This window comes from Cantharellus anzutake (genome assembly GCF_015039405.1).
Source record: "Cantharellus anzutake strain C23 chromosome Unknown EI90scaffold_23, whole genome shotgun sequence".
NCBI lineage: Eukaryota > Fungi > Basidiomycota > Agaricomycetes > Cantharellales > Hydnaceae > Cantharellus > Cantharellus anzutake.
In genome coordinates this window covers 125143-140347 of record NW_024066973.1, presented here as the reverse complement: position 1 = coordinate 140347, position 15205 = coordinate 125143, and the positions used below count along the sequence as shown (strand labels likewise).

The following is a 15205-nucleotide window of genomic DNA, read 5'->3' as shown; positions in this document are numbered from 1 at the left end:
GACGTTTTCGGCCTATTCGCATGGACCTGCTTATTGCGACTCCTTCCCTTAATTACTGTCTGTTCCTCGTATAATGTAGCTATTCATCTCTTGCCCTCATCTCTTCCATTTCCCTACTATCGTTCAACACAGAATGTACCGTACTAACGAGGGGTGTTAATAACCGCGATTCGATTTCCAATTGTGCGAACTTGATCCATAACCAGCTTGGGAATGACCCTGATAAGAGCTACTCCCGTTTCGCAGTCCAGTACGATAAGTCGGGATCCAAGGGGAGTTCGACCGATTTTGATAATTCCCATAGGATTGCGCTGGGTGTGCCGGTTGTGCGTAGGCACTGGAAGATGACGAAGATGGATAAGGTGGTTCGCTTGTTGATGAGTACCCATACGACGGCCCATTGCTTTGGCTCGTATAGCCTGGAGATGTGTTCGAATGATTCCTATTGGGGTATGATGAGGCTTCTTCGTCGTGATCGTACGGGTACACCGCCATTCCAGAATTAGATTGTGCGGATGAAATGGCTGAGGTGCTGTTAGGGAAGGTGCGGAGAGGTGGTGTGGCGCTGTGGGTTGGGGGACGGTTGTTGGCGGTTTCATGAGGGTGTGGATAGGACGAGTATGCTGGGCGGGGTTGGTGTGGTGGGTCTAGAGATGGTGGAGGGTATGATGAAGGGGCTGCGGCTGAATAGACGTCTAGGCCTTCGTGTGGGTTTGGACCTCCTGGTGGGCCGTCACGCCCGAAGCATAGGACGTTCTCTTCGTTGCACGCTTCATCGTCGTCTTCGTTCCAGTCGGATGTTGCCTCCCACGCATTTTCAAACTCAATGTCTAGAGCGGACTCTGGTACAGGTGTTGGTACAGCAGCGGAGGATGGTGTATAAGGCGGAAGGGTGAGGGCGGAAGATAGTCGTGGCAGAATGGCGTTGGTTTGATGGGGGGTTTGTGTTTTGGATGGAACGGGAACATGCCAACGTTTTTGCCTTAAGATTTTATGCTAATTCCCATCATACAAGAGATCAGCAGGGGCGCGGGAGAGGAGGCAAGCTGACGAAGGGTACTCAACTCGTTCACGGTCTTCTTCAAAGCGTTTTAGGATGTCCTCCTTAGAAATACTGGATGTCTGTAATTCCGACTTATCAGCGGATTGGACACCGAGTTGAAGGCCTTGTGTTCGACGATCTAGTGTTTGGACAACATCGTCGACCACGGAAGGGTCCAAGAGTCTTTTGGAACGCCAGCTGTCCAAGATCTTTCAAAAGAGAACACCAAGTTGGAGTCAGTCCTTGCTAGCACGTTAATGATTTTGGAAAACTAATTACCTGGCGTGTGCTCATCAGATTCACGAGCCCGTCGCGATTGTCAGGGACAACTAATTCCACTATCCTCATCAAGTCTCGAGAAACGTATTCTACGTAAGACATCGCCTGCCCTTGAGGAGAGGTGCCAGTCCCCGCTATTTGAGGTTGGTGCATCAGTGATGCTTCACACAGGTTGTCCAGCAGATATAAGATGTTGATGCGCATATTGAGCGAGCCCTACATAAAGCAATCGTAAGGACAGGCGAAGAGGCTTTTCCCATTTGGTATATGTGCTACATGACAGGTTGGACAATTGGTTTGTCCGTACCTTCTGACATTCTTCAAATACGCATTCCCAAAGGTCATCGCCGCATCGGCTGAAGTATTTTAAAGCGTAGCCAACTATTTTCTGTATCGACTGCTGAGAGCTAAATAGAGAGGCTATTAATGGGGAAACTTCTCAAGACAATTGCGCAAGACACTTACGCGTTCAGCCGTCGCAATAATGTCAGGAACTGCATGCGCACTTCAAAGGGATCCATCGGCTTAGAATTTCCCCGGCAAGGGAATGAACGAGGTACTGCCACTGGATTCATGTTCCCACATGGCATGTGATCGTTCCCGTGCCATAAATGACATCTGCGAATTGGACAGTCTGATTGGCATGCCATCCCATTCTCAACAAGCGACAATTTCTCATTTCTTCCCAAGAGTTCCAGTTAAACCGGCTGTTGGAGAAAGCACCACCAAGAGATCTTGCTCGCCAATTGACCTGACCTTCAATGAGGATTCCAATTCGTCCGAGGAGGCCACTCCACGTCCTGCCAAGCGGCAGCGGACGCTTTCCACAGCCGAACAGTCTTCACATGCCACTAAGGTAACTTATGGCCATGTCTTCTCTAGACACTGATGATAATGTCTTCCCAAAACCTAAAGAAGGCCAAACTCCCAACTCAAACAAGCAGTGCCACCAACGGAAGGGCCATAGAACGATGGGCCTATAGGTCTAGGTCTCAGCCACATACTGCAGAGATAGATACTGAGGCATTTCGGCTCGACGCCGAAACCAAACGCGCCCGTCGACAAGCATTTACTCAAAAATTATCTGAAACACCCACGCGGAAGCGAAGCCTACAGCCAGAGATGGATGATCCTCAAAGTGTGTCACTCACCGATGCAGGCCATGAAGAAGATGAAGATGATATGGACTTGCTGGACCCTTCTCACGACGAAGATTTCCATGATGGAGCACACCCTCATGGGGAGACTGCTAAGGGAGGCGCCGGGGTTGCGTCTCTGAGCTCAGCATCTGGCTCAAAAAAGTCAAAATATTTGGGCCCGTCTGGTCTCACGTACACCCCGCTTGAGAAGCAGGTAATGGAATGGTATGCCTATAGCAACCACAGCCCTCACAATTAGATTAGATCATATCTCTCAAGGAGCAGTATAAAGATGTCCTGCTCTTGGTGGAAGTTGGGTACAAGTATCGGTATGGGTTTCATATGCTTGATGGTCAGGATACTCAAAGTGAACTCGTCACAGTTTTTACGGAGAAGACGCACGAGTAGGTGGAAAACATCTAATGATGTTCGAGAACTTAGTAATCATCCTCAATTAGGTTGCCTCGAAAGAGCTAGGCATTGGTACGATTGGCTTTGACGCTGAATGAACGTGACTCCTAAGCTAACGCAGTGTCAAGCTTGCTTCCTGATGAGGAATTTCCTTTCTGCAAGCATACCCATACATCGTGGGATGGTTCATATCAAGAAGTAAGCGATCAAAGCGGTTTCCAATGATATCGTGGTAGCTGACATGTGCAAGACTTGTTTCTCAGGGATACAAGGTGAAAACAACCGCAAGAAAATTTCCGACTATTGGTGACATTCACAGGTTGGGGTGATTGGGCAAGCTGAAACCGCTGCATTAAAAAAAGTCTCTAAAAACCCGAACAAGCTGTTTGCGCGCACACTGTCAAACCTGTACACTTCGGCAAGGTGAAATATTCTGGTGTTTGGAGAACACCCGTTGCTAATCAATTTTCATCAGTTTCGTCGATGAAATGCAATTTATAGGCGAGGACGAGGCCATGTCACGTTCGGCGTCAAGATCCTTGTTGTGTGTCATAGAAGAGGTAAGTTTCAACTCGAGCCGAAACCTGTAATGGGATCCTCATTCTCGAACATCAGGTCCAAGGGCAAAGTGATGAAAAGGCAAAGATTGGGGTAATTGCTGTCACTACCACAACAGGTGAAATAATCTATGATGAATTTCAAGGTAACCACCCGTTCTTGCGAACACTTAACTCGACATTCGTACTGAAATGTGGAAAGACTCCTACATGAGGACAGAATTAGAGGTGTGTCGTTAGCTCAGGTCTATCAGCTCCCTTTGGCTTTACAACATCTCAGACTCGGATGGCGCATTTGCGACCAGTTGAACTGTTACTGCCGAAATGCGGATTAAGTTCTGTCACTGGCCGAGTGCTTTCCCATTTTATCGATAGGTCGTGAGTCCCTCCCCTTTATGAGCCTGATTCCGATGATGAAGGGCTCTCGAACAGACCGTCAGCCTCGAGCTTCGTAGGAAATATGAAACTCCGCACGGAATATTTTAAGGAGCAAATGAACTACCTGGATGCTCTTGATTATGTTACGGACATCTACCGGTCTCAAGACGTCCCCGAGGCGTCCTTCTCTAGTGGGTCCACTTGAACCAGCAGAAGTCTGATGGACTAAGGTTCGGCAGCGCAGATCAATCAGTTGCGGAGGTCATTGGCTTGCCTCAGTTGGTGACCATTGCTTTAGCACATACTATTCAATGCCTCAAGGCTTTCTCGCTTGGTAACATCTTCACTCAGGACAACAAACTCATCAAGTTCACAGCACGGACGCACATGCTACTGAGTGCCGATACACTTTCAAATCTGTGGGTATTCGCACACGATCTTCTTTCATCATTACTGAGCCCCCCAATGCTTTTGCTGTAGTGAAATCTATCGTAATCAGACCGATTTCTCGGAAAAAGGATCGTTGCTGGAGGTTCTCGACCGAACTAAGACCAAATTTGGAGCAAGGCTCCTCCGAGAATGGATGGGGCGACCCCTCATCGACCGTTTGATGCTGCAGGAACGTATCGAGGCCGTCGAAGAAATTAAAAAGTCCACATCATCATCGATTGTGAAGCTAAGACAACTGATTCAAGGGATGCCAGACCTTGCCAAAGGCTTGTGTCGTGTGCAGTATGGCAAGGTATGTTTGGTTTGCCATTTTATTTCGACCTCACTGATACTCAGCTATTGTAACGGCTTTCAGTGTACACCCAAAGAACTTTCTATTCTCTTAGAGGCGTTCGATCGCGTTGCCCATGTCTTCGACCCTGACGCCCTAAATAGAATCGAGGTCTCATCCCCTATGCTGAAGTCAATTATATGCGCCTTGCCGACTATACGGACCCATGTGGACAAATTATTATCTGATATTAAGCTCGCCGAAGCTCGAGAAAACAACATGGACAGTTTATGGAGAAATGAAGATAAGTTCCCCGATATCGAAAACTTTACCCTTGTACGAGAGTCCATCAATGTCTGCGATATCACACTCTAAATCATCGTTGACTTGGTAATGTCAGGGCATCATGGCCGTTGAAAGTGATCTGGCTGAAGAACTAAAGAGGAGTTAGCATTTTTCACTTTAGATGACTTTTTTCCGGCTCAATGACTCAATGCGCAGTTCGCAAACTTCTCCATCGACCTAGCCTCCATTGGAAACATGTGGCAAAGGATGAAGCAAGTCTTTTCGCAATTACTTGGGGAGATTTATTGATTGGTTCCTCGTAGTATCTAGTTGAAGTGCCGAGAAATTCTACTAAAGAAGTCCCGGCATCTTGGATTAGGAAGTCATCGTGCGTGTCCCCATCACCTCTTATTGCTCCTGTTTGACTCAGCCAGCAGGACGAAGTCCGCAGTTCGATTCCAAACCCCTGAAGTCAAAAAGCTACTTGAGGAACGCGAGAGGATGAAGGAATCAAAAGTTGCTGGTAGGCGATTGCCAGTTGTACGGTCCCGTTGGATTAATACCAGATGCTTCAAGAATGCGACAGAGCTTTCCGGAAATTCTTGGAGGAGGTTGTGACTGTCTATGGTGTCTTGAGAGACTGTATAAGCAAACTCGCAACATTTGGCAAGTCAACACCTCTGAGTGATTGCTTAGCGATTGATCATCCACTTAGACTGCCTTAACAGTTTGGCAGAAATCAGTGCAGCTCCTGGTTACGTTAAGCCACAGTTCTTCGATGATGATGCGCCAGATGGATTAGACATCGAAGGAGGGCGTCACCCAATGATAGAGAAACTGCGAATGGATCCCTTCGTCCCCAATAGTATTGCGCTGGGTGGAGTGAGTAATTGGTGTGAAAAGCGTGGTCCAGTTTACTGATCTGTGCCCTAGGCTTACCCTAGACATCAAATAATTACAGGTATGGTCTGGTGTGGTCTACGCGAGCAGTACTTGATTGTCCTTCCATTCTAGGCCCCAACATGGTGGGTAAAAGTGATGCCTATTTCTTGTCACTTTCTTGACACTTATTTTCTAACGTCAGGGAGGCAAAAGCTCATGCGTTAGGTCAAGGGCATTCTCCTCAGTCATTGCGCATGTATTAACTTGATTTAGATAGAATGACCGCCCTCATCATAAGTACGATTGCACCATCCAGAGATTTACGGACGCACTAACAAGCATTCCTACCTATTCGCCCAGTTATGGCTCAAATCGGAAGCCATGTTCCAGCCAGCAGTGCAAAGCTTGGCATCCATGATGCTGTCATGACCCGAATGGGAGGTTAGTATGGTCAACTTCCTCTGCGACACAACTCACAGGTCTGAAGCGATGGATGAGTTGACGAAGGGCAGATCGACCTTCATGGTGGAGATGTCTGAAACTAGCAACATTATCAGAACTGCTTCCCCAAGATCGCTGGTCATCCTGGATGAGCGTTCGTCCCTTTGTTCCATCGACAGATACATTGCTGACGACCCCTTATTAGTCGGAAGGGGCACTTCGACATTTGATGGAGTATATCTGCCTCCGTTAAATCAAACGATAGTCTGACGCCTTCTCCAGATGGCCATCGCATTCAGTGTTTTACTTCACTTGATAGAGTCGGTTAAGTGCAAGACACTGTTTATCACACACTATCCGCTCCTCGCTTCGGAAATGGGAAAGGTATGATCTGTGTTTGGAATGATCATTCATCCGCTCTCAGACAGTGTGGTCTCCCAGCTAGCCGACGTAAGCAATGGGCATATGGGCTTCATTGAACGCAAACGAGAAGGTAATGTCCGCCATCGTTCTTTATGGTCTATATTCTCAAGCTCGAATCCGACAGATGGCTCCCGTTCAATTAGTTTTCTATACAAACTAACTCCAGGGATCGCGCACAGATCCTTTGGGATTGAATGTGCAGAACTGGCCGGTTTACCATGTAACGTGCTTAATTCCGCTCGACACCGTTCCGAACAAATGGAAGAAAGGGTGAAGTCGCGCAGAATAAAGTCACTGTGAGTCCAGAGTGCCAACTATCTCTGCATGTTTTAATCAGCAGGATCTACTCAGGACTGCCAAAAGACTGCAATTCTTTCTCAAGACGAGCAAGGCGTGGGTGCCTGCGGTCCTCAGCTAGTGATTCCTTTGATCATGTACATATCAGGCTCAGCGGACTTTCGACTTTTGGTAATCCATGTGGAACCCCGCTGGAGTGGTAGGAAATAAGCGTGAGAACACGACGTTCGTTACTGATGGTTTATCTTGAATGAGCAGCGTTGCATCTCTCCGTGTTCGCACTCTTGAGAAGACCGTGTGCAGTTGACCATGAGCAAACACGTCGTTTCGACCATCGATAACTACACGATCGAATGTGAGGCCTTGACAAGTGTTGAAAGTTGTGACGTAAGTCAATCTGAGTAGGAGCTGTTTTCTGCGGATTGCCAAGTTGAGCCAGGGGGCGGAAGCTGAAGATCAGTGTTGTTTAATCGAGTGTTTATGGTCACTTTGAGAGTAGGAAAGCAAACAATGGGTTGGAATGACTATGTAAATACGCATATAATTGCTCCTGGCTGCCATGACAAGAAACAGATAATGGAAGAAATTGAATGGTACATGTGCTGGATTGACCCCAACGCGTCCGGTAGCAATTTGGCGATCAACACTCGTTGATTTTTACCAGCCCTGTAATGACACAGAGGTTACGCATCAGGCTACAAGTTGCGCCTTCTTTGAGAGGCAGATCATAATTTGGCGCGGTACTTGAATTAATGAGAGCGAAGAAGTCCTCTGAAGATTAGGTCCTTCACATGGAAGGCCTCCATCTTCTTTTAACAATGGGGTCGAATGCAAGATAGATATGGCTACATGCGCAGTTACAACAGTCGTTGTTCCAGTCAACGATTTGCTTCCCTCCGGACATCAAGAGGCCAGAGTCCGCTCAAGAGCCAGCCAATGAGCCAAAATTGTGAGAAGTCGAGTCATCGAGAGTGCGAGAAAGGCGAATGGACTAATTGGTGTGCCTCAATGGTAACGCGTCCCAGATGGGTCAATAAAAGATCACTGATCAGAGCCCTGACCGATTTGACCAACCCTGATGCCTATAACTGCTCACACGAGTCCGGGGTTCCGCTGTGCAACTGACTCAGAGCGTGTGAACTGAGCTGGCGCCCTTGAGGCACTGCTCGTACGACTATTACTAACTATCAGTTCGACCTACACGTCCTTGCAGTTAATGTTTGAACAACTTGCTAAAGCATTCCTCGGCTCATCCAGCTCTTACTCGTCAAATGCGCAATCTGGCAATGGTTCCACGACAAGGGAAGACCCTAAGGCGAAGGGAACCACCGCTGCACCCTCCGTCCTTCGTGAAGATCTTTATAAGGCCATCCAGGAATGCTCCCGCTGGCTAGCAACGTCAACTCCCGGGGACGGCTTTGCTTACCGTCCCGTCTTAGAAATTCTGAAACCTCACTACCCCGACCTTGAAGTGCCCTTTGGAATCGCACAGGAAGAGATTGCCATTATTGTGGGCGCTGTGACGAATTTGGCCTTTGAATATACAGGATGTGCGCCGGAGTCATACACCGCCATCATTGCATTCAGGACATGGATCGACACCTTGGATAATGCCATTCGAACCTGGAGATCGAAAGGGGAGAGCGCAGCGTCAACAGCGAACCGCATTTGTGATGGTGTTGTTCAAGGTGCGTTGTAGCTATTCTCCTTTTGTCAGTATTCGAAGGCTAACCGTATCATAAGGAGTCAATGTCGCAGCCGATCCCTCGTTCATCACCAAAGAGTTCACTGGACGGCTTCAAGTCATCAACATGTGCAAAACCAGTGAGTAAAAAATGGACCTAAGAATGTTTCTCCAACAGCTTATTGCGAGCCCCCGTATAGTTTCTGTGTCTGCGTATGGAGCAAATAGTTCTCAGACCAGACAATCCGATGCCCTGTGGGGCTCCCGTCTGCTCTCATCTTGATTCACTTGGGCAATGCGTTCTTCTCCACTTGAGTGATTTTTTGGTCCGTTTTAGTAGACGTTGCAATATCTAGCTCCCCTCGGCTCCAGCCCATACGGCAATGCCTGTATCTTGTTAAAATGATATTGTTGCAATCATTAGTGTAGTAACAACGTTTGGCGCTTAGGGAAAACCAGTATGTATTACATAATCGAATCGATAACATGTGCCGACGGTTCTATTTAATTTAAAACCTCTTCACAGTAGACGCCGACGTTGGATGGGGCCGCCTGGGGCTAAGCACTCGGGGTCTCGCCATCGCCTGACGATTGAGGAACATTATGAGAAAACGTTGCTTTACAAGAAAGAACGGGAGGAGTTAGCAAAGCGTCAGTGCATAAAGTCATTCACTATCCAAATATTCTAAGCTACGCTCTAGTCAAGGAAAGCAACGAGGAATCTGATTATGAGGGCTCTGAATCAGACGGACCCGAGGACGAGGGAGAGGACGAAGAGATCCCTGGCGCTGAGGCGGCCCTACTCCGGACGTTGTCAAAAATACGACAAAAGGACCCTTCCATTTACGATAGCAAAACGAATGTCTTCCAAGGCATGCTCGTATTCCACTCGTCGATAGAGGATAAACGCTTACCCAGCTTACAGTGGAGGCAGCCAAAGAGTCGAAATCTATACCCTGGGATTACAATCATCAGCCACCACCATCCGCACCGACCTACGTAGAAGAACAGGCCAAATTGCGGTCGGAAACCATCTCTGCGTTCCACGCAGCTGTTTCAGGAGACGCAGATGAAGAGGGACTTGGAGCGGGTGTTCTCACGCTTCGCGAAAAGACTGCAGAGGAACTGGAGAAAGAGAGAAAAAAATATGGGGACTACCGCAAAAAGGTGGATGGTAGCGTTAATAAAATGACGGCTACCGAAAGGGAGAATGGTGACGTCAAGAAAATCGCGGCCACCGAAAGGGAAAAGGAAGAAAAACGTCATGACGAGTTCTTAATCAAGTACGTGGTTGCGCTGCCCAGAAACTCCATGTGGTTCTCACAATTTTGTCCCGACGAATCCTAGCTTCATCGCTAACCGTGGCTGGATCGACCGCGAATCCCGAACTCGCGATGAATCGTCAAAGGTGCAGAAGAACTCTAATGAGCGTTCGGAGGCCAAGGGACAAAAAACGACTGGTACTGGAGAGGCTGACCCGGATTCGGACGAGCTGGAGGAATTTGAAGACCTCGCCGATCATTTCGAAAGTACCTACAACTTCAGATTTGAAGAACCGTGCGTCGGTAAAATCGTTGTTCCTCACTTGACGCGTTTTTGACACTCCCATAGCGGTGGCACAAAGATCCCGACTTATCCCCGTAACATTATAAGTGTGCGCCGAGACCCAAAAGCCGAGAGGAAGAAGGCGGCCCACGAGCGTAAGAAGGCCAAGAAGGCTGAAGCGATAACGAAGAAAAGGGAAGAAATTCGGCGTGTCAAGCAACTCAAGATGAAGGAACTGAAGAGGAAATTGGAGACTCTGAGTCAAGCAAATGGGTTTGCAGATGAAGGTGAGATGATACTGTCAAGACCCCAACCCGGAATTTATCATCTCCTATCACTGCCGCAGATTTCCAAGGACTAGATCTTGAAGGGGACTGGGACCCGGCGAAGCATGACGAGCAGATGGCCAGACTACAGGCTGATGGAGACGATGAAGGTGAAGAGGTAGGCGAATTCACCATGGCAGAGGATGGTCATTTACAAGCTGTGCTCTACAGGGCTTGGAGAAGCCAGTTTGGGAGGATGACATAGATGTCCCTGGAGTCGCTCCGTTGGAACTACAAAAGTCGGGGAAGTCAAAAAAGCAACTGAAAAAGGAAGCCCAACGCAAAGCAAAAGCTGCTGCTGCCGTTGCCGAGCAAGGCCTAGGGGTAGACGTCGAAAAAATGGACGCAGATATCGCTACCGTCTCAAAAGAGTGGGATGGTACTGAAGAGATGCGTCAGCGCTTGGTAGCTGAATACTTGGACGAGATATATGGGTTGGAATTTAATGATATTGTGAGTGCGGCGTCAAACTTATTCTTTCCTCCACCCAAACTAGGTGACATCTTTTTCCTCGTAGATCGGTGGTAATATCAATACCCGCTTCAAATATATTCCAGTACAGAAAAGAGATTTTGGCCTTAACTCCGCCGATATCTTGATGGCTCGCGATGATGAGCTCAATGAAATCGCCCCACCGGAGGTGTTCGCACCATATCGAAAGAGGTATTGGGTTGACGATGCCAGAACTAAGGTGTGGGCGCTACGGGACAAACTTCGCGACCGATGGGGCGACGATGGTTGGGGGAAAGCGCCCAAGAACGACGAGATGCTGCAGCGTCCAGAAAAGGCAAAGGAAACCTGGAAGCCCACGCTTAATGTGTCGACAAAGAAGGCTCGACGTGGTAAAAAGGAGCGAATGCAGAATGGAGGACAGGGAAACTTCGAAGACGCACGACGACCATCATGGGGCTCGGGAAACTCTGGGACGACCCAGGTCGGGCCGTCAAGAAAACGTTTTTCGGAACCAATGGTCAGGGATGCAGGGTATGGACAACGAAAGAAACGGAAGCTGGGAACGGACGAGTGAAATGACTTCATCTATATTACTTTTTTTACATCGGGCTATTATCACTGTACGCCATTAATTAATTTCAACATGCATGCCGTCTTGGTAAGAATTGAGGCGGGGGTGAGGACAATGTATGTGTAGAGCGCGATCACAAGTGCGACTTCCCTAACTGTCGAAGGCCCGAAGGTGTTCAACTCTGCTTGATCAATGTTACGGAATGTGCATGTTGACCTCCCAAAAAAAGTGAAAAATTTAACCTTCACACCACGGACGGTGTCGATAATGCTTCTAGCATGCTGCTTCTTGAGTCGACCTTTGGCAGGCCGCGCAATTTGTCCAGGTGGAATTCGCTCTGCGAAGCTACAGGAATCGGCACTAGTTTCTTGCTATACACTCCTCTGAATAGTTCACTCAAACAAAACCCCACCTACTACCTGAAGGCGGCGCACGGCTAATGGACATCCATGCCGCCACACAGCATAGTCTGGGCCCAGGGCCACGGTATCAACTGTTTCGATCTGTGCCTTATGGCCTCGAACATCTAGAAGAACCATCGCATCGGAGACAAAGACGGAAGATACTGCCCGCTGATTTATAATCCTCCCCCTTGGCAGCGGCATATCGATTGCGAAAGTTGGATCGTTCCCCAGCCGTGGGAACTTCTTGCTCCCCCTGTCATTGTCGATCAAAGTCGTCTTAGTCCGGAAATGAATATGTAATGGTCGGGGGTGAGGAGCGATTGAATGGGGCTGGCGAATCATACTTGAGGACATCTGGCCAACCTCGCCAAGTGGGATGCGTTAGGTTGAGTAGTGGTATAATGATTTTCTGAATCATGGGGCTAGTGGTTGCGGTGGCGGCGGGCATATGCATGTGCTCGGGCTTCGACACCTGTACATGCTAGCTGACTGACTTCCTTCATTCCATTCGAAGGGAAACTGACAGAAGAGCAAGCCACACGGTGTTTTATAACGTTGCAAATTCTCAAGCTGTGCAGTTTGAATTCATGGAAAGATCAGTGCTCAGGCGAGGGATAGATAATGCACACAGGTTTAGCCGCAGGCTTACTTGTTAGTAGTGCCGTCCAGTAAATGCAGTACGAAGCAAAGCGCGTGTCATCGAGTGATCCCAGTGATCTCAGCGTCCTAAATATTGATGTCGCTAGTTGTGCGCGTCCCCAAGGAAACAAGATAAACAGTAGGACCAAAGACAGAGAGGATGTTCTAGTTGGCTGCCACGGTGCCGTTGCCCCACCGCGGGGAACGACGGATGATATTAACGTGCCAGCAGGCAAATCAATTTCAACATGTTGTCTTCCCTCCCCCGGATCAGTGACAAAGCACATGCTCTGCGCACCTTGTAGATCGAACATTGTGCCTCGATATGGGAATACGGAAAATGTCGGATAAGGCGGATCACGTCTAGATATTGACACGAACAAGCCGTCCCTCCTTCCGTGAGGGTGACCACCCCCAAATGCCCAACGGAAGAGGGATTGTTCTCGCAGCATATCGCGTTCATTAGTGATTATGATTTGCGAGCATCATGAATGTGCCAGGCACACACGACGACAGTGCCGCACCATAGCGTACATTATAAGGTAAAAGAAACGCATTTCCTTTGATGTGGGCTGACGATTGATAATGGACGATTGCGATGATCGGGGGAGGGTCTTATGAAGGAGATTTGTGCTAGAACGGGTGGCTGAAGGCCTTGTAGTGAGGGGATTTAGCAAATGATGGAGATCTTATTACTCAAATGCAAATCGGGGACCAGCGAACCTACAGGATCACTTACCGTGGAGTTGTGAACTCATCCTTGCAAGCTCAAAGTCGACCGCCCCTGAAGGGCGAGCCCGTAGAATACTTTGCAATGTAACGAAGGATGATGAGGGTCGCTACGAGCTCTGTCAAAAGATGTGAGGATTAATTGAAAACTCCCTCCATCTTCGTCATCAGAGTGTCGCACCTTGCAAGGAGTTCATGTGTTCCTCTCCGACTTCCAGCATGGCGGCAGGCCCGTTATTGCCATGAGTAAGCTGATGGGGGGCGAAAGAAGTGGCGTTTGAATATGCGTACAGCCAGGGGAAGCGGCGTGAAATTGGTGAAAAGCCTACTCACCGGAACGGGATAATAACGAGCCACGAATGTGCCATTTCTCGCCGTAACGCACTCGAAAGTCTTTGCAGACAGAATGAAAGACGCGATGGTTACCTGAGATCATAGGTGGAAGGAGTGGATTTCACTGACAAACGTTTGCACGTCGTGCCGAAAAGTAGTCCAGATATACTCATCGCCGTTTCTTGTTGTGAATGCCCTTGATTGAGCGGAGGCGTCACTTTACGGGACATGTGAAACGGTCAGAATACGAGTGTGCACGGAGCATTTCTGAGGAGTTCTTACTTGGATCTTCTCGGCTGGATGTGGGGAAGATACTCTTCGATCCTGCTGAACACTGAGCCGACGGAAGAAAAGGTGACTGTTCCCCATCCGGTGAGGGAGGCCGAGAAATCGATCACCATGAGAGTGATGTGACCCCTTTTAATCTGGACGATGGCTTTATGTTCGGGAAGATTGAGCAACGGTGCAACTGCTAGGTAGATCTCCTTTGTCCCAGCATCCCGCAGAATCGTCGATGTGAGGATCCCTGTAATATCTTCGATGTACCGGATACGAGCCGCTAACGCGTCTCCCATACGTGCTGGGCAAACAGAAAGAGAGATATGGAGAACGCCGACCTTAGTCCATATGCCTCAAGAGGACAGAGGGTTGCACAAAAAGAAGATACTAGAAGCGCAGGGATCCTTACAGAAGGCGGTACGCGTTGCACTGGGTCGGCAGTTTGCAAATTCGGAAAGGGATAGGTTTCAACAGCCGGATTTCCGGCGAACGGTCTGGGCGTAAAAAGACGCGCAAAAATGGCCTTGTCCAACTTAGTATGTGAGGATATCTCCGGCGAACACTTGGGTTGTGGCTAACGGCGTGCCTGAAGTGCATTTTAGACCTGTAACTATGGGGCGAGTAGCTAGTCATCAGATATTAGTGAGACATGAATGAAATGACGAAGGCCAAACGTAAGGGGTCTCCGAAGCATCCATTCCATCAGCGCTTAGATGAGCGCGTAAATTACTAATGAAATCAAGTATGGTTCTCTGGACTGTCAACTCATATAAAGGTATGGAAAAGGATTGAGGGATTCTTCAGAGAAAAAGAAGATCAGCTGTATGGGAGTTCGCCAGAATATACATATCTACATATACGGACTTGCAAAAACCATCAAGGCGCGGACCTCGGAGCGGTTGCGGAAGCGTTCTGTCGTAGCCCTGCACGGAGCACCATTGCTGAGCTGGCATCATGCTCTGCCATCGCACGAATAGGCACTGTCAAGTTTGTCTAGAACGCAGGGACGGACTATTTGTATTCCCTACAGATAATCTAGACCTCGGCCCCTAACATATATATTCAATGCAAATCTGGGACTGGGAGTTGTGTGCCGTACCTTCGCAAGCGCAACTCCTTGTGCAGCATTCAATTCATCCCATAGGCTGTGTCAGTGCACATGGCAGGTCGGTTAGCACCCAACCTTGAACGTCACAGACATACCAATAAGCAGTGTTGAATGACATTTTTGTGTTGGGTCCTGTGTGTATAAAGATAAAATTAAAATCGATTGAGTGGGTTGGTGCCATCACGGATAAAGTTTTTGCGGTGTGTTGCGACAAATCTACGCATGGTGTGGCCTTTGAAATTCACAACCGTGGGAGGAGAACACTGTTGGTTCAGAACA

The 15205-nt window shown here is 48.4% G+C and overlaps 5 protein-coding genes across 5 annotated transcripts; 3 read left to right on the top strand and 2 right to left on the bottom strand.

Moving 5' to 3' along the window:
* Window positions 1-8: 8 nt before the first annotated feature.
* EI90DRAFT_2995954 (CTD kinase subunit gamma CTK3-domain-containing protein) lies at window positions 9-1842 on the bottom strand (the record flags this gene model as incomplete). The annotated part of the gene is made up of 5 exons (XM_039056204.1): window positions 9-996; window positions 1066-1251; window positions 1322-1537; window positions 1629-1728; window positions 1787-1842. 5 exons carry the CDS (start codon window positions 1840-1842, stop codon window positions 157-159), a joined length of 1398 nt encoding a protein of 465 aa, XP_038916020.1. The 3' UTR covers window positions 9-156.
* A 74-nt stretch (window positions 1843-1916) lies between these two features.
* Window positions 1917-7294, top strand: EI90DRAFT_3280794 (muts domain V-domain-containing protein). Its single transcript, XM_039066781.1, has 35 exons — window positions 1917-2177; window positions 2237-2674; window positions 2725-2789; window positions 2843-2864; window positions 2919-2943; window positions 3000-3069; window positions 3122-3143; window positions 3191-3294; window positions 3347-3431; window positions 3487-3574; window positions 3631-3656; window positions 3709-3806; window positions 3861-3997; window positions 4051-4225; window positions 4287-4548; window positions 4612-4863; window positions 4928-4973; window positions 5029-5084; window positions 5136-5200; window positions 5250-5335; window positions 5389-5478; window positions 5528-5694; window positions 5746-5773; window positions 5827-5837; window positions 5897-5919; window positions 5972-5991; window positions 6055-6135; window positions 6182-6289; window positions 6341-6369; window positions 6418-6519; window positions 6577-6628; window positions 6683-6854; window positions 6910-6951; window positions 7004-7054; window positions 7114-7294. The coding sequence occupies exons 1-35, from the start codon at window positions 1965-1967 to the stop codon at window positions 7160-7162; spliced, it is 3360 nt and encodes a 1119-aa protein (XP_038916019.1). The 5' UTR covers window positions 1917-1964; the 3' UTR covers window positions 7163-7294.
* A 375-nt stretch (window positions 7295-7669) lies between these two features.
* EI90DRAFT_3057523 (uncharacterized protein) lies at window positions 7670-9035 on the top strand. Its single transcript, XM_039060303.1, has 3 exons — window positions 7670-8543; window positions 8599-8679; window positions 8740-9035. Exons 1-3 carry the CDS (start codon window positions 8072-8074, stop codon window positions 8820-8822), a joined length of 636 nt encoding a protein of 211 aa, XP_038916018.1. The 5' UTR covers window positions 7670-8071; the 3' UTR covers window positions 8823-9035.
* EI90DRAFT_3057522 (KRI1-like family C-terminal-domain-containing protein) lies at window positions 9032-11539 on the top strand. The gene is made up of 8 exons (XM_039060302.1): window positions 9032-9190; window positions 9241-9411; window positions 9465-9822; window positions 9887-10096; window positions 10151-10371; window positions 10431-10528; window positions 10582-10863; window positions 10928-11539. The coding sequence occupies exons 1-8, from the start codon at window positions 9082-9084 to the stop codon at window positions 11435-11437; spliced, it is 1959 nt and encodes a 652-aa protein (XP_038916017.1). The 5' UTR covers window positions 9032-9081; the 3' UTR covers window positions 11438-11539.
* Window positions 11540-13864: 2325 nt separating this feature from the next.
* EI90DRAFT_1007708 (uncharacterized protein) lies at window positions 13865-14694 on the bottom strand. Its single transcript, XM_039051363.1, has 5 exons — window positions 14683-14694; window positions 14493-14616; window positions 14398-14428; window positions 14157-14341; window positions 13865-13975 (listed from the first exon to the last, which is right to left on the bottom strand). The coding sequence occupies exons 2-5, from the start codon at window positions 14519-14521 to the stop codon at window positions 13960-13962; spliced, it is 261 nt and encodes an 86-aa protein (XP_038916016.1). The 5' UTR covers window positions 14522-14616; window positions 14683-14694; the 3' UTR covers window positions 13865-13959.
* Window positions 14695-15205: the final 511 nt, after the last annotated feature.